This window comes from Squalius cephalus (assembly GCF_949319135.1).
Source record: "Squalius cephalus genome assembly, chromosome: 10".
NCBI classification, from domain to species: domain Eukaryota; kingdom Metazoa; phylum Chordata; class Actinopteri; order Cypriniformes; family Leuciscidae; genus Squalius; species Squalius cephalus.
Window position 1 is genome coordinate 15,450,009 of NC_137131.1, and position 18,873 is coordinate 15,468,881.

Here is an 18,873-nt window from a genome sequence, read left to right on the forward strand (position 1 = left end):
AATAAATGAAACATGCACGAATGAATCATCCCAGAATCAATAACATGCATTTAGAAAATACATAGGGTGAATTTTCATTTCATGCTGACTTAAAGTGTCATGCATAGAACGAACATGGTCTATAAACATGCATTGTGAATTACATGTACATATAATAAATGTGATGATGTCTGCACTAGAATTGGACTTTTTTTTTAGGTTCTGCTGTGTGTGTGCCCTCATTCACAGTCTGCTCTCGTTTCAGTGATATAACAAAAAAAATTAAATGCATCTACTAACATAAAGCTGCAATTTTATTTTATGTTTGATGTTATATAATGATGTTTTTCTCTGGCCTGTGTATGTTAATTTTTAAGTTTGATGAGTTTTTCCATTTGTGTTCGTTAGACTCAGCATGATCCACAATTTTATATTTTTTTCTAGTGTCACACATAGGTCGTAATACTTTTGTACTCTTATTGTTTTTTTACACTCAATGTCCATTTGATTGCCCTTTGAGTGTTTCATTAATGTTTTTTGTGTCTGTGTGTGTATGTGTGTGTGTGTGTCTCACTAGCCTTCGTAACTCTTCTAAATGGTGACCAGGCACAGGATGCCATCCGAACTCTGCACCAGACATCAATCCGAGGCCGTGACATCACCGTCCAGCTTCAGCCCACGGACTCCCTCCTGTGCGTCACCAACCTGCCCTACACAGTCACTGCCGGCCAGTTTCAGGAGCTGGTGCGTTCCTATGGCAACATCGAGCGCTGTTTCCTGGTGTACAGTGACCTTACGGGTCACTCCAAAGGCTACGGCTTTGTGGAGTACATGAAGAAGGACTCGGCCTCCCGGGCACGGTCAGAACTCTTGGGCAAACCGCTGGGTGACCGCGCACTCATGGTGCAATGGGCTGACGTCAACCAGCTGACCTCTGCTGAACACCTCCACTCCAAGTGCCTATGCGTGGATCGCCTGCCGCTAGACTTTGAAGATTCGGAGGAGCTGGCTCACATTTTTTCAGAGAGCTACAAACCCGTCTTCTGCCAGGTGAGATGTGGAGAAAAGTAGCAGTGGGTGTTTTTTATTCAGGCATTTCACTTCCACCGACACGACTGGAAAATAATTAGTTTATAAAACAAATGATTTTGCTTTTGAAGAAGTAAGGGAGATAGTTTTCTTTTTTATCAAACAGAGAAATTATGTCGTTGCCATTTGCAGTCTTTTAAAGGGATAGTTCACCCAAAAAATGTAGCATTTCATTTACATCTAGGACATTCTTTCTTCTGCTAAACACAAAAGGAGAAGTTTGGTATATTGTCTCTAATGTTCATTTCAATACCATCAAAATTGAGGAGGATGCAAACTGTCCGTCTCCAGAAAATGACATAAAAACACCCATAAAAGTTTGTCAGAATATAATTAAAATGTCAGCTTTTCAGTGATTTTGATTAATTGAAAAGCACCAGCTCATGCGTGTTATTAGTTAGAGAATCTGACTACATTGATCATACTGCATTTTTTTGATTCTCTTAATAAAAATTGGTTCATAATGTTAATTTGTTTGAGGATGAGACTACACTGATTGCGCTGTAACATTTTGATTCACAAAAAGAATCATTTGTTTGGCAATCGGATAACACTGATTGTGTTGTAGGTTTTTAATTGACTAAAAAACGGCTCATAGGAGACTTATGGAGATTAACACTTTATTTTGATAGTCCCCTTTAGACATTGTAATGACTATAAGTAACTTTGCAAGTAACGTATTTTACTAACCCTACCAGTGTACTAATACTCTGAGAGTTTGTTGACATGTAGGTGCAACGTTACTTGTAGTCAACAGAATGTTTAAAGGGGACCATCAAAATAAAGTGTAACCAAACCGGCTCATAAGAGTCATTTGTTCGGGAATCCAGCTACACTGATTGCGCTAGGTTTTTCTGATTTACTTGGCTCCTAAGAGTAATTTGTTTAGTAATTAAACTGAACTGTTTGCAATGCATGTTTTTGATTAGCTACAAAAAGAACTGGTGCATAAGAGTAATTCATTCAGAATTATGACATCACCTTGATTGTGCTGTATGCTTTTGATTTGCTAAAAAGAACCAGCAGATAAGAGTCATTCATTTGGGAATCCAACTACACTGTGCTGGGTGTTTTCTGATTCACTTAAAGAAATGGCTCAGAAGAGTCGTTTGCTTGGTAATCAGACTAAACTGATTGCTCTTTGTTTTTATTCACTAAAAGAACCAACTCATTATAATTCACCAAAAAAAGCTCATAAGAGTCATTTGTTCATAAATCAGACTTCACTGGCAACACTATTTTCATTCTGTTGAGAATAAACGTTTGAGAACCATTCTTCGTTACCATTTTTTTTTTTTTTTTTAAATGGACCAGGTTCTGAATACAAACCAGTTTTCTGTTCCTCGACCTAGTCATTAGGGAAGTATTAATGATCTGGCTTTAGAGGTTGAGTTCTGTTGCCAGACTTGGTGACGAGGACTTATGTGGAAACCCTGCTTAGCTTTCTCTCGCCACTGTGTTAATAAGAGAGAGCTTTTCCCCATGCAAACATTCTCCAGAAATCAATACCTCCCAGGAAAACTGCCTTTAAGTGCTGATGCAGGATACGGTTTCCTCAAGCTCCATCCTAATCAAAACCATTAAAGCTAAAGGGCAACACTGACTTTAGATCTACAGTTAGGGTGAACACCAGCCAACACAGAAATCAATACGCTACACCCTCTCAATCCCATAAAGCTTTGCAGCAGCATTAAACCCACACCATCTGCTGGAGCGTTGGAGATGCATCAAGCTCTCAGGACTTTGACCTTAAATTGCATCACAGTGCTCTCAGGCCTCTTTAATACTCAAGCTTTGCTTCAAGAATCAATAATGGAGCTCTCTGAATATTGCCCCCCCCCCCCCCACTACTGTACATAAATGAGATAACTCGATGAACTGCGCAAGTGATTCAGCTCATCTGTGTGCTGGAGATGCCGGAAAACAAGATGCAAAATGTGCCTTATGTCAACAGAAAATGTCTCATCAATATTTAGGAGGTTTTAATGATCTAAAAGCTTCTTTCAAAACGGCACAGTGATTGGAAAGAGTGACTCTAGTAATGTTCTCCTAATTGAGGTTCTTCACCACAGCTGTTTCAATATAAATATAAAATAGAGTTATTTCAGGGTTTATTCAGTCCTTCTGGTGTAATAGCGCAGTGGTTATCAAACCTTTTTCAGGTGGTGGATCACTTCAAAAGTAAAACAAAAAATGCAGATATGTACGGTAGTGTATAATTACCCTTAGTTTATAGCTTATATGCTGAAAGATCATTACTTTTACAAATCCATAATTTTCTAGACTGCTTTTTGGCTAGTTTCATTGAAATAAAATAGTAAGCTTATTAACCAGATAAAGCTAAATGAGCCAGCTGGCCACTGTTTATGAAGTTTAATCAACATTTAATTTGCATCCACTAACGCATAGTTTTCAGTTACTTTACTGAAGTGAGACAACAGCAAACTATCACAAATGAATTGTTAGTTTATTAATAAGTCATTATTCAAATTACTCGGTAATATTTATGAATACAAAAATGTATGCTTCAAGTATTATAAAAGTATGACTAATGCATTAGATATTGTTTTAGTATTACTATTATGTAATCGGAGACGAGAAGAGATGGAAGAGGGAGGGGATGCTATTTTGATTAAAGATTATGAGGGAATGTGGATTTAAAAAACAATAATGTGCACAGATGAATAATTTATAATAGATACTGCAATATTCTATAACAAAAACAATAATCATCAAATTGACTTAATGGCTAATTTAAGTACTCAAATTGTATTAATGTACACTGTGCACATTTGTGCTTCTTGAAGGAAAGTCATACTGACATGAGGTTGAGTAAAGGATGACTTTTACTGGTTTATTTGAAGTGATGACCAGGTAATGTTTGACTCTCTCCACAGATGCTGCTGAAGTTTATTTCTCAAAACCAATTTCATGTGATATGAAATGACAACTAAACTCTTGAGTTTAGTTGGCAGGAAATGTCAGCTCCATTATGTGTTTGAAAATGCATCTTTTTTTCTCTGGCATCTCACCTCCCACTTTGTCACTCATTCATCTCGCAGCCCCCCTCCCTTCTGTCAACTCTTTTCCTTTTGCCTTTCTTTTTGAGACAGACAGCAGTTATGTTATTAGATGACTCAGCGCGTTCATGACGGACATATTCTGCCCCTGGCACATATGAGGGACACATACTGACAGCTGGACACACACACACACACACACACACACTGCATCCAGATATATTTAGGTGGACGTGATTAGAGATTAGCCCAGTGGTTTCTGAAAAGATTTTGCTATTGCCTCTTTCTGTTTTTCCTCATCCATTCGTCGCTCTCTCTTTGTATGTTCTCTGTTTGTTTATCTCTGTGTTTTCCTTTGGACTGATATAAAGGTCAACTCATCTGCTGACCTCAGTAGATTTTGAAGGCTATCATAACACACACACACACACACGTCACTTTTTAAGACAACCTCCTGCTTGAAGATGGTAAATGAAGACATAGAGTAAAATGCTTTTAAAATAAGTAACCATTAATGTTTTATGTTTGATCCCATACAGATTAAGTGATCTGTTTTTTAATGCTACTACATTATTAATGACCACATGTAGGTCATTTGAAAAATTTATACATCCATTTGTTTTTTTGAATGCTTTTAAATGCAACAATTAAATGCTTATTGTTTTGCTGTCCATGAATTTTTGTACTGCTTTTATTTTTCCATTTTATCACTATGTATTAGAGTATGTGCCGGTTTCTAAGTTTATGTACTTATTCCCAGGTTGTGGTGGTGTTCCTGTTATGTATTTAAAAGGTGAAGTGTTCAGCATGAATGTTCAGTTCAGCACCAGAAAATTTGGTTCAATTTCTAAATATAATTAGTCTATTCCGACCACTGTTATTTTAGTATTATTTATGGTATTATTATATTTAGTAATATGTTGAATTAGCTTTTATTTTTATATTTTCAGTTTAATTTTCAATTTAGTTTGTTATAATATTATTGTTATTTGTTTTTTTTTATTAGTGCTGTCAAATCGATTAATTGCATCTGTCAAATCGATTAATTGCATCAACACGCACACACACACAGTATATATATATATAATATACCTATATAAATATAATAATATATATATATATACACACACATATTATATAAGCAAAAATTAATCGATTAACCTATTTTAAAGCACTAGTTTTTATGTTTTATTTGTTTATTATTTTAAATATTTAATTTATTTTTATATCAGTTATTGTTGTAGTAATTTTAGTACTTAAACTTCAACTTATTTATCTATGGTCACGTACACACTGCAGCTAAATTTGGTTAATTCACCTTTTAGTGCTTAATCCTGTTCTGTACACACAGTTCATTAATTTAAGGGAGTGACATTATAAAAAAAAACTTATTTCAGTGAGTTGACGAGACATATATTTTCATTTAGTGTAACTTTATGTACACACAACAAAATGACTAGGCTAAATCTTTAACTAAAATTCAAATGAAAACGGAAAATATACAAATAAAAATTAATTCAAAATATTAATAACTATAGTAAAATAATAACACTGCTCAAATAACACTGCTCAACATTCGTCTTGGTGCGAACAGGCCTAGTATCACTGTTGTTATTGTTATTGAGGTGGACTCTCGTGACTTTGGGTAGTTTAAGGAGGTCACTGGGGGTGCCAGAGATAATTTAGACATCATCTAGACCACAAGTTTTGAATGGGCAAGGGACATTCCAGTTTTCTTCTTAAAAAAAAAATCTATTTTGCAAAAAGATCTTATGCCATACATAGGTTACATAGGGCTGAATTTTTTGTACTTTGCCGGTGCCTTGACATTATTTTTTCATTCATACTGCCCACTGCTCCCTCTTTCCCCGAATCCCACTGGGGTATCTGTATCGCTCTCAAAGGTCAACCATTTATAACAGGAAATAGACCATGTCCGAGCCAGAGGGAACACACCATGTAGATGTTCAAGCACAATATTTGCTTTTGATGGAGTGTTTTATGGTTTAAGGGTATATTGTTTGTGTGTGTTTAAATGGTGGTTGCTGTATTGATCGTCTCAGTGGGTGTGACTACTCCCAGATTGCCTGACCACTCTCTCCTTCCTCTCTAGGAATGTGTTTGTAGATACAAGGCCGACCAGAGGACATTCATGGATCATTATTGTATTAGATTTGTGTCAAGTGCCCTCAAGAATACAGACTTGTGACAGAATCAGTTTGGGCCAAGAGAGAGAGAGAGCAGTTCAATATTTGTGCATCTCAGCAGGTTTATTGAAATTATTTTATGCTCTCATTTGTCACACAGAAGCTTGTCATTATATACAAAGACACACATCTACTTCCTGTTTGATTTTGCTAGTCTGTCTGTGTGGTGTCTTTGGCTGGGATAAGAGCCATGGATGGTGACAGTTTACTTTTATTTATTCTATGCCTCTAAATGTATGTTTTTCATATTCCATATCTCTTTTCACTAGGTTTTTTGAAACAAGATATAAACAAGCTTCTGTGTGTGTGTGTGTGTGTGTGTGTGTGTGTGTGTGTGTGTGTGTGTGTGTGTGTGTGTGTGTGTGTGAGAGAGAGAGAGAGAGAGAGAGAGAGCAGGAACATGAAACAGAGGAAGGCCTGTAAAAAAAGAAAAATTAGTCATTATCAGTTACTGGTCGATATAAGGGATTTTTTTTTAATGTATCGCATTGGTCAATAATTCTAAATTTATTTGGGTATTAAAAACCATATAATAGAGACACTGAATTTGGTGGGATGGAGCCACCCACTACTCAGGCAATTACACACCCCTTCAACTCTAGGTGCCACTTTAATGTAAATTCATTTAAATTTTCACAAACTCTAGAAGTCTGTTCCCAAAAACATCCACAGGATTTATTCTTTTGACTATTTGGATCACGTTCACACATGAGCTTCAACCTTAATGCTCTCTGCTCTCGGCTATATTATTTTAAAGAAATTTTAGATAAAATATCTATTGATATTCAAATGAAACGTAACTGCTGCCAATAAAACTGCTGAACTATAGAAGAGCTGTAAAATGTTCCTCTGGGAAGAGATTCTGGGAATGGTGTGCATTCACCAAAGTGTTCAAACGGACACACACACAAATGTTTGACACTCTTCCAAATGACGAATGCTTTTCCTTCTCTATATTTAGGCTTTTACATACACTGTCCTGACTGCATTATAACTGGCACAGATAAGCCCGGGTTCCTCCGAGACATACCGCACCACTTATTATTACTGCCAAGGACGTATGCCGTGTGTGTGTGTGCGTGTGTGTGACAGTGTGAAAGAAATATCCAGGCCACAGTAGTACGCATTACAGATTCATGGTTTCCTCTCACCACCATGTACTATGTATGTGTGTGTCTGTGCACATGTACATGTATAAGATCCCACATTGAATCTGACTGGGTGTTTCCTTTTTGCTTCTATCATCCTTTATGCCACTCTTTTCTGTCTGTCCTTTAATCAGCCCATCTTCATCTCACGTTCTCTCAACATCCTCTCTTTTCGACTGCGCTCTATATTTTCCCTCTTCTTCTGTCACTCTCACATTATCCGTTCATTCATTCACTCCCCCTCCAGAACTCCCTTTCTTCTCTCTCTCTCTCTCTCTCTCTCTCTCTCTCTCTCTCTCTCTCTCTCTCTCTCATTCTCTATTTCCTCCATCTATGTTCCCTCAGGGGTCTCATTTCCATCCCAGTAACTGCCAATAGCTGATCAGTTTCTTCCACCCCCCTCGATTCAACCTTCATCCTTTTTTTCCTCATCCCTCCATCTGTGTTCATCTCTTTCTGTAGGAAGGCTGTAAATCAGTGTTTACTGCACAGCTATTCAGGAGTTGTGAACTTGTGAATTGCTTGTGATGAGAAAGAGAATAGGTGGCACAAAAAATGTAATATGTTGCCATTAAACTCGTTAACACAATGTTCTATTGATTTGTCGTTGCTAACTGCACGGATAAAAGAAATGAACCGCATAAAACGTGAACAAATCACTTAACTAGTGAGATTCTTTGTAATGAATCAGTCAAAGTTGGTGAATCAGTATAAAGCACAGGAGTCATTGTTCTGAATAATGAACCGAATTGACTGAGAAAGAGACTGATCGGCACAAAATATATAATATGATCATGATCCGGATTATTTATAAGTTACGGTATCCACTTAGCTTTAAGCTGAATGTGTTGAAGGAGAGGTAGAGGAGGCTGTTCTTTCCACTGATCAGTCCTTGGCAGTTGGTGGAGATGTTTTGATGAGGTGTCGCTGTACTCCCTTGAGGCCAATTCGACGAAATGACGCACATAGATGAAAGGCAACACCTCACAACACATCTGGAGAGTGTGTGTTTGTGTGTGTTTACTCAAGCTCACCTTGTGAATGTTCTTGATTCCCTGTGTGGTTCCTCATTAGGATTGTGAGATTCAAAAACACTGCCTGGTAATTGTGCTGGGAATTAGAGAGTCTTTAGCATATTTGCAAGTAAGCTTATGTTAAGTTTTTATGGTGAATCACTTTATCGTTAAATACTCTTGCTTGCAATTTGATTTAATGTGCGTCTCCGGTACCCAGCAAGCAATAGCCTAGTCTTCATTTCACCGTCTAGGTTAACTATAGACCCCATATAGTCCGGCTATGAGTAACCCACTTCTAGCCAAAATAACCTTGAATTTGGTTACATGTCGTTTTTGCCAAAATAACTTGCGAGACGTATGATATTCCTTCATGTAAGCAAAGTCAACAGTGATTACAAGGTGTTTGGTTTCATTTCTTTGACATGTCTTCTAATTGATGACTAGTCTATTCTTGGGCTATGGTTTAGAGTTAGACGTCTATTCAATTTTCACTGACTGCCCAAATTTTGCCTTGTTTTAGCCTAGACATCAGGCCTGTGTTTGGACCGCTATTAAACGTGTTATAATTGCAAAATTGCTTGCTGGGTACAGTGGTCCCAAATATTTTGTTACCTAATGCGATGGAAATCATGCATCTTAAAGCATAGCTTAAGTGACCATGTACTTTTTGGAGGCATTGCATGTTAGAGATGTTGTAGCAGAAAATATGACCAAAGCCAGACTTCTTTTCACCCCATCCAGATTCATGAAAAAAACTATAAACAAGGCATTGACTTGCCTGCTTGAAAACAGCACATTCTCCCACAGACAGAGTCTAGTTTCAGATCTGGACACGGCTGGATTATTGAAAGTATGAAATGTTGTCATCTCTGTTTTTGATTAACCTTGCAATGCAACTTTTCTCACTGACTCAGCAAAGACGTCACAACATCCAGTGATATGCTGCTCGCTGCCTAAAACAGTGGTTTTAGGATAGTAATTATAGTTAAATTATAGTTAAATAAAAAAATGAATGAAATATTCTACTGCATTTCTAGGTCACTAATCAAATAAGCAAATTTGAAATCCTTTGTACAGATAATACTATAATAATGACATGCTAATAATATATATGTATATAATTTGTGATCCCAGATATTTGGACCCCGCAGTATCAATAAACAGACAAGTTCATGTTTGCCACAAGGAAAAATACTCAATAATTAAAACGCAATTTCCGTTCTAATATCAAAGTAGTGCTTAGTATGCTGTGGGGTTTTATTCATCTCATGTCAGTTGTCACAATCATTAACCACATCTTTTAGCTGCAGGCATCTCACAAATCAACACCAGAAGTCACAAATCAGTGGGTTCCTTAAGGCTCTGCACAACCCAGCAGAGCTGAGATCTAATGTCTGCAGAATACATTTCGCTTCCAGTTGAGAATTTTAATGAAAATGAATGAAATTGTTAATTTTATGGTTTCATAAAATAATCATGCATCGCAAGAACCGAGATATGATTATAACATTGGATTGTAATGATGTACCGAAATCACATGCCTTTGGCAAGATTTGTTGATCTCTAAACACAGTGTGTGTGTGTTTGTGTGTTGTAGCTGGCTCAGGATGAGGGAAGTCCAGTGCGGGGTTTCGCTGTTGTGGAGTATGAGACGGCGGAGCAGGCTGAAGCCATGCTGCTGGAGATGGACAGACAGCTGATCCAGGGTCAGGAGATCCGCCTGTCTCTCTGTCCCCCAGGAACCTCTGGACGCAGCACTCTCGCCGCCCTCATCGCTGCTCAGGGTGTGGTGAGTGACGCGCACAATCACAGGGGACAAGTGCCATTGTCTTTACCGTCACAGCAAGCAACGAGAGCGTTTCCCACACATTCATGCAGAAGCATTAACGCACACACATGCATGTGTGAAACGGCAGTGGTGACAGTTTAATTACAGTATTCATACAAACCCTGCTGTTTCAGACATCTCCAGACCTCCGCTGCATTTCCGAGGCCTGAAATAAACCACGGGGCTATTTTCATCATGCTGGACAGATCCACATAAACCAGCAGTCTGTCTAAAACAACACTGTCCTGAAGAGACTGTCAGTGGTGTTGAGCGTTAAATGATGTTCTTCAACACAATGGTTTTGCTTCGGGACTCGGATTATAGTTTGAGTGTTTGGTTTCTAAACATTTCTTTAATTTTGTTGGTTTCTTGCTCTCAGCACCCAATAATTCACTACATAATACACATTGTGGTAGACACAAACCATGTTTATTTTTTTGCTGCTGGTGAATATGTATTTAATGCAGTCTGGTTCACATTTTCGTATAATCCTCGAGTAAGATAAAAGTAAAGCAAGCAAAAAAGTAAGCATACAGTATTTAGCTTTCTGTTCATGATGAAGAGATTCAACTTGTGCTCTAAATTCCCCCCTTGTTCTTAATAAAGTCTTAAAAAGATTATTATAATTTTTTTATATATAATCATGTGTTATACAATATTTTATAAAAAATATTTAATATATACTCTACCATTCAAAAGTTTGTGTTTGATTACATTTTTTCAGGATTCTCGATGAATAAAAACAACAGCATTTATTCAATTTTTTTTGTAATAATGTAAAAGTCTTTGCTGGCACTTTAATGTGTCTGCTGAATAATACTATTCATTTCTTTAAAAAAACTCAAACTTTATATGCAACACAAGATATTGCTATATATATATATATATATATATATATATATATATATATATATATATATATATATATATATATATATATATATATTATGGTTAGTTGCATTTTATTATTTGTATTTAGCATCTTTTTTTGTGCTGTCTATGTGACAAGCTTATTCACAGACCACATTTTAGTGTCTTTTAGCGCAACTGAATACAGCCCAGCCTACACACACAAAATCACTCTGTCATGTTTCTTCATGTCTCAGATAGTGGTTCTCATTGATGTTTTGTTAGAACACAGATTTTTTTGTCTGGCATTTCAAATGTAACATTTCATTTTGAATGTGGAACTTAATTCTGCAGAATTCAGTATATTGTTGGCAGAGCAGTTTGCTACATCCGAACATTGATTGATTTCATTGTTCAGCTTTTCACTTCTAGTGGACAATAAAATATCTGACTACCGTTATCTTTTTACATTTTACATTATACAGGAGCTTTTATCCAAAGTGACTTTCAGTAGAGGAGCATAAGCGATTTGTCACAGATTCTCCGTATACAATGCCACATATATTAGAAAGCTAGATTAGGAAACAAGCTAGTAGAGCAGAGGAGAATTGCAGAGAAGAGAAAGAAGAGGATTTTTGGTTATTTTTTAAAGATGGAATATGTTTAAAGACCCCATGAAACTATTTCATGAAAACAATTTGTGTATCAACGTTATTATGTTGGACATGTCCTAATGAAACAGGAAAATTAAGTAGGACATATCAAAGAGATTGTCCTTCCTTTTTAAAAAATAGCTAATAGCCTTTTGAGAATAGTCAGAGGCAGGTGGTATTATGACAGGGGACATTTTCATTCTTGAGGGACATTTTCATTCTTGATAATTTTATTGTACAACATTTTGTATACGTTCCTGTGTGCAAGTCATCAATATTTTTGGTCTATTTTTCCAGTGAAGAATTTAAATATAAACAAATTCATATTTTTTGGCAATTTTATCTACATTTACATGTATTCATTTGGCAGACACTTTTATCCAAAGTGACTTGCATTGCATTTCAAGGTGCACATTTACATTCTTATCAGTTCTTGCTTTCCCTGGGAATGGAACCCATGACCTTGGCGTTGCAAGCACCAACGCTCTACTGTTTGAGCTACAGGAAAGCTTATAGCTTATAAAAAGCTTTTATTAAAAGCTTATAAAAGCATATAGATGACTTCAAAGCTAACAAATATGAACCGAAAGCCACAAACTGCTATTTTGATGTCATGGGGTCTTTAATACAATGCTTTTTGTCTCCCCTCCTCCCTCCTTTCTCTTTCTCCTCCACTTTTTCTCTCTCCCTTACTTCTCCTTTTTCCTCTGAAAAATATCAAGCCAAATAGAGCAAATGCAAGCTGACATTTCTCGAGAAGTCCACCCATCCGTGCCACAGGCATCTCTGTACTCTGCTGTCTGTCTCCGAGACCCGCCTAGTGCGCCTACCCACTCATACACAGACTGTGAGGGCACAAGCGTTCCCTTCAGTCTAACGGGCCATTGCTTTTGTGTGTGAGTGTAGTCATATAATTTTAGCACTTGCTTGGGGACTAGCAGGTGTCTGCACTTGTCTTCCTGACTGGTTAGTGCTCCGGGAGCTCATACGCAAAACCGTCGAAAGATACGTGCCTACTGGTTAGATATCAGTCATGTTCAATGACTCTGCTGTGCCTCAGTTATTGTCATTTTAGCATTGAAATAGAGTTTGTTCAGGGTGCTTATCATAGTTACAGAACTGTATGTAAAATTATGGAGGGCTGGAAAAGAACAAAGGAGAACAGGAACCAATCAAAACTCAAACTGAAAGTCCAAATAAACGCTGAAACGTGACAATACGTGATCTAATGATGAAAACACATTTTACAGTGTTGATAATCTAGCAGATGTTGTTTTTTCAATATATGCAATCTATGATCTTGTTTGTTGCTTTTTAACGTATGCATCAAAGTTGCATCAAAGTCAGATTTATGCATTTAAACATTTTTACATTGCTTTTTACATTGTAATTTAAAATTCAAATCATTATGTACAATTATAAATTATAATGATTGATTTATAAAATATAATTAAAATGTAAAATTTTTACATTTTATATTACAATATATATACAATTATATACAATCCTGGTCCAAACTTTATGTGGCACGTTGACTCAAAGCCTATGTGTTTTCGTGCTCGTCTATAGGCAACGCCATCTGGGCCAAGAACACTTAGCAGTATATATTTTGTTATATATGAATTGGAAACACACACACAAAAAGAACTTCTACGGAAGACATTCTCGTAATTTCGACTTTATTCTCTAAATATTTAGACTTTAATCTTGAAATATTTAGACTTTATTCTCGTAATTTTAGAAAAAATGTTTTTACAGATTTTTTGTTTTTGTTTTTTGTCACGGTTCAGGGCTTCCATACTTTTATATTACTTTATATTATGTAATTTTAGGGATCTCCCACTTTTTTCCAGAAAAAGTATGAAACAGATACTTCCATTTTTTGGAACTTGCTGATATTGATACCTGTATTTATATATATATATATATATATATATATATATATATACACACACACACACACACACACATACATATATATATATATATATATATATATATACACACATACAGGTATACACATATACTAGGGGTGGAACTGTACACAGAATTCACGGTTCGGTTCATACCTCTGTTCAGACGTTCGGTACAATGGAGGGAAAAGCAAAACAAAAATGTAGAAGGCAATTTCTTTTTATTGTGCATGTCTCAGGATGTACCACCAAAGGAAAATAAATGTCTTAAGCCTTGTATTTTTTTAAATAAGTTTTATTAATAAAGTAAAGGCATAGAACCAGTTTATTTGTAGTGCATTGACAATAGTTTTATATAATTAGTGTATTAATTAAATTAATGAGATATGTTTGGTAATTGTACCTGAATAAATTTAAAATTAATTTGCTATATTTCAGATCAATATATTTGTTTTCCTTAAAATTTTAATTAACACTAACTTTATTCTCATCTGAATTATAAATAATTTATTTCTGTATAAAATAATACTACCATTAAAAACACATTTGATTTTCTTTTTCAATCAATGTAGAATGTGTAACTTAAAAATAAACAGATTAGTGCTCTGTTCGTGGACAAGAAATGAAAACCAATGCAATATGATGAATGTTCAAAAGATGGCACCCACAGACTGTTTTTAAATGGGGTTGGGATAAATATTTTTCGCTTTTAAACTGTGTGTGTGTGATTTTGGTTGGGTGAAAGTTGTTGGTTACAGTTTGACAAGAGTTTATAGTTTGACAAAAGCACAATGTTGTGTTTTATTGTGAGTCTACACAAATATAAGTAAACACTTTGCAGTTTGAATGATGTCCTGTATGAACAAAATGACGGAGTATGTTTTTATGTTTCCACTGTTCGATCGCACCCGCGCCTGCGCCTCCCTCTCTCTCTCTCACTCACACACACACACACACACACACACACACACACACACACACACACACACACACACACACACACACACACAAACATATTCCAGCATTGCAAACTTGACATCGCAGCCTGTTCATTATAGCCACTGAGCTTCAGAGCTAAGTCGGAGCTACAGATTAGGTGTTCCTAAAGTACCCGTATCTAACAATAGTTCCGCATTACATTCATTCATTTGCACGCGAGTTTTATTTATTTTTATACCGTGTATTCTCTGTGTATATTCATGCACCGAACTGTGACGCCCGTACCGTTTCGGTTCAATACGAATTTATGTACCGTTCCACCCCTAACATACATATATTTATCTTCTATATCTATTATCTTTAAAAAAATGAGTACATGTACTGCGTTAGATTAAACTGGGAAGGGTCATAGCACTTGCATATTGTTGTCCTATTGTTAGTTTCACTGCTTCTATTGTTCTCATTTGTAAGTCGCTTTGGAAAAAAGCATCTGCTAAATGAATAAATGTAAATGTAAACTTACAAAATCAGCAGGGGATCTAATAATTATTTCCCCCACTGTATATACAGTATATTACTTGGCATTATAGTCATTTTCATGCATAATTGTGTCTGTTAAAATGTATTGTTAAAATATGATTTTCCATATTAGTTGTTATCATTCTGTCCTATTTTATCTTTCATTTGATGGCAGAATGCACATGTAGAGCTTTTCCAGTGCAGCGGTACAGTTATCACTTGACATTTTCCTGTAATGATGTAGGGAACTACTTACGTGCACGATTTAGTTTTAATCCAAATGTGTGATGCCAGTTTTGGTATCGAAACGTGCATCCCTAATTCTTTTATATTACTTTGTATTATACCTCTAAAATGTGCTGAATTGGTGAAGAATTAGTGCTTCATACACTATCTGATCTCTTATTTCGTAATATTTGCTTTATTTTTATATCTGTACTGTCAGTTATTTAAGAACTCAAATTTGAGAAAACGTTAGATTAGTATAAACGACCTGATGTTTTTGTTTCAGTGTTTATGGATTCAATAAATTTTCTAATGGTGTGGAAAATAGAGCATTTGAGCTGTAGTTTATGGCTCTTTGGAAGCACACATCAGGAACAGAGCGTTCTGCTAATCCATCTCTGAAGCTCTAGACAGGGGGCATGATGGGACGCTTTTTTCATCCGTATAAAGAGATAGGCCAACTGTCTCTTCACTCCCTCTTCCCAAATACTCCACCCATCTGCTGCTTCACCCAAGGCCACCACCACCACCACATTCCCCTGATTCTTAAATTATTACGTATGTCCTCTCATTCTTGAATATGTTGTTACATCCTTGGCTTCACCCATTCCGGTATGAAAGCACCACAGTGTGTGTGTGTGTATGTGCACAAGTTTGTGTGGGTGGGGGAGTAGTAGTCAGCAGATGGAGTTGGAGTGTGTTGGGATGGATCCACACCTCTAGCAGACATCAGAGATCTAATCAGGGGTTCCGCATGTCTGCAAGCGTCTCCCCCATGCCAACAAATACACACGGTCACACATGCTCACTCACCGCTGGGACATAAACATTCCAGATAAATATTTGACAAGACATCAAATATGAAAAGAAAAAAAAACATCTTAACCCTATAAAGTCTACTGAACCATATTTGATACGCATATTATTTGATACATTTCTAAAGCCTCTAAATTATAGACATGATCAGAAAAACCTGTTGTCGTCTGATTGGTAATTTTACTTTTTTTTTTACCAAGTAAAGGCCTTTTAGTATAATTCTAAAATGTTCTTCAGGTCATGCTACATGTATCTTTTTGCTAAAGTAAGCATAAAGATAACTTAGATTGTTAGTAATATTTCAAGATGAACACATTTCAACTGAAGCATCTTTTAAAAAATCATTTTAAAATGTGAGGCTTCTGAGGAGCGTTTATTGCACATCTCCCAGTCATCATTGTATTGCATTATACTGTGTGTTTGCCCCCCAAAATAAAAACCAGAGAGCTTTGATCATAAAGTAAGCATTTAAATATCATCTTGCTAAGATTTTTGGGGGATATAGAGTGACAACTGATACTTATATGCAGTTTATGCATATAGTCTGCTATACTCCTATGAAGATCTCACTGAGCTACATTACAATCTATCAGAATTTAATCTTACTTGGGTCATAAGAGCCTGATGTGGCAAATATGATACTCAACAAAACACATACTGTATGCATTTCTTTCTTCCTTTTTCATTTGAAATATTTTGTCTAAAGGTTCAAAAAACTGTTCCATTTAAAAACATATATATTTGTTTATGTCAGACTTTACACGGTTATTCAGTTTTGTCTATTCTAAACATCCTAAAGATATAATTTTGTATGATTGTATGGAACTTTTTATAGTGTTTATTTAGTTTGTTTTTGTTTTGTTTTTGGAGCATCCACTTTTTTATATAAAAAAAAATTGGCCTGCATATTCTTTAAAAAAAAAAAATCACCTTTGTTTCCCCAAAAGAAAATATATCCCTTTAACTGAAGATACATTTCTTACTTAAAATTATTTTACACAATTTTGATTCAGAGTAAATTATTCTTATTTAAGGATGTTTAAACTGACAAAAAAATGTGAAAAATTGTTTTAACAATAATAATTGCTTGGATAAGCTTTGATATATATATATATATATATATATATATATATATATATATATATATAAGGCTCTTCTTTATAATAAAATAATGAATTGTTGTTTTATCTTTGTCATATGTGTGTGCTCCTGTAGATGTTGAGCAATAAGAAAGGATTACTGCCTGAACCCAATCTGGCCCAGTTCCTCAACAGTATGACCAATCCTGCTGCTCTCCAGGTCCTTATGAGACCCTACCCCAACGCCAAACGAGGAGGTAACGCTCTCTCAATCTCTCTCTCTCTCTCTCTCTCTCTCTCTCTCTCTCTCTCTCTCTCTCTCTCTCTCTCTGTGCCTCTCTTAAGTGTCTCTTTACTTATTATTAGCCAAATAATTTATTGAATATTCATGAGTAAAACGTTTAAGTACTTTTTTAGACAGAGGCATTGTACTGGCACTGAGGATTGTAGTTTTTGAGATGAAATATTTCTCATGTCTCTGCATATGTGTGTGTGTAACAGTGATCACCAGTGCTGTAGATTCTGAGCAGATTTTTCCTCTTGATGAAAGCCTAATCATATATTAAAATGAACTTTTCATTGGGTGGGAGAATAAATGAGCTGAGGAAGAAGTGGAGGCCAGAGCTTAAAGAGAACACACAATTACAACACTAAATATAGCACATGATTAAATGTTAAACTTCTCTACCTATTCCGGAGCAACTTGCCATTAGTACTGAAGCTGGAATTTTGGAATGACGAAATCATGGGCCGCCAGTATCGGCCACATACTTTCTGCTGTCCATCTCTCTTATTTTGAGAGCTTACAAGCTCTTTTCACATTATTTCCTCTCTTATTTTTCTCACTCATTTGGTTTATCTAATGGTTTCCCACCAGGAAAGTTTGGCCGACCTCACAATCTCCCCTTCCTGCGTCCACCGTTGACTGCAGCGTTGCTACAGTTAGGAAAAGCACAGCAGGTACATGCTTTCTCTTTAAATCACCCGCAAGACTGACTTAATGCTGATGGGTGTTTCTTTAACTTGCTCTTATGTTGTATATTTAAGGGTTGGATTTTATTAAAACTAACATATTTTAACTTCTTTCTTTTTTTTTTTTATATGGTCACATTACATTTTTTTCCCTTTTTTTGGAAACTTTTATGATGCATTCATCATTTACTTGTGCTAATTTGCAAATGCCTTTAATATATAGATTTGATTGTTTTACCAATGACCCAGACTTGAAATCTTAAACTGTGAAAATCCAAAATAAAAAAAAGAATTATTACCTTTTTAGGTCTGTAATAACCTAAACAAAGAATGTAACAAACATAAATAATTTCAGTATTTATTTTTTGAAAATGTATTATTATTATTATTTATTTATTTATTTATTTTAAAATATGACTGTCCCTGAGTTGTGGCATCATTTCCACCAGACTGAACAATTTTGTTTATTGTGGTTATTGTGGTTTATTGTGGTTTCAAGTGCATGCTTGCATGCATGCAAGGTAAATGTCACTTGTGAACAGAATATGTAAAAAAATTCAATTTAGTTTTGTTTATATAGAATACAAAAAATGCTAATGCTAATGTACCAATGAAATTACC

The 18,873-nt window shown here is 35.7% G+C and overlaps 1 protein-coding gene across 1 annotated transcript in view; it reads left to right on the forward strand.

Moving 5' to 3' along the window:
- Positions 1 to 18,873, forward strand: part of raver2 (ribonucleoprotein, PTB-binding 2) — a 66,643-nt gene that overhangs the window by 29,289 nt on the left and 18,481 nt on the right. The window contains exons 4-7 of the mRNA XM_079883658.1: positions 557 to 1,029; positions 10,057 to 10,248; positions 17,417 to 17,537; positions 18,158 to 18,240. Coding sequence (XP_079739784.1) covers positions 557 to 1,029; positions 10,057 to 10,248; positions 17,417 to 17,537; positions 18,158 to 18,240 — 869 coding nt within the window. The remainder of the gene's footprint in view (positions 1 to 556; positions 1,030 to 10,056; positions 10,249 to 17,416; positions 17,538 to 18,157; positions 18,241 to 18,873) is intronic.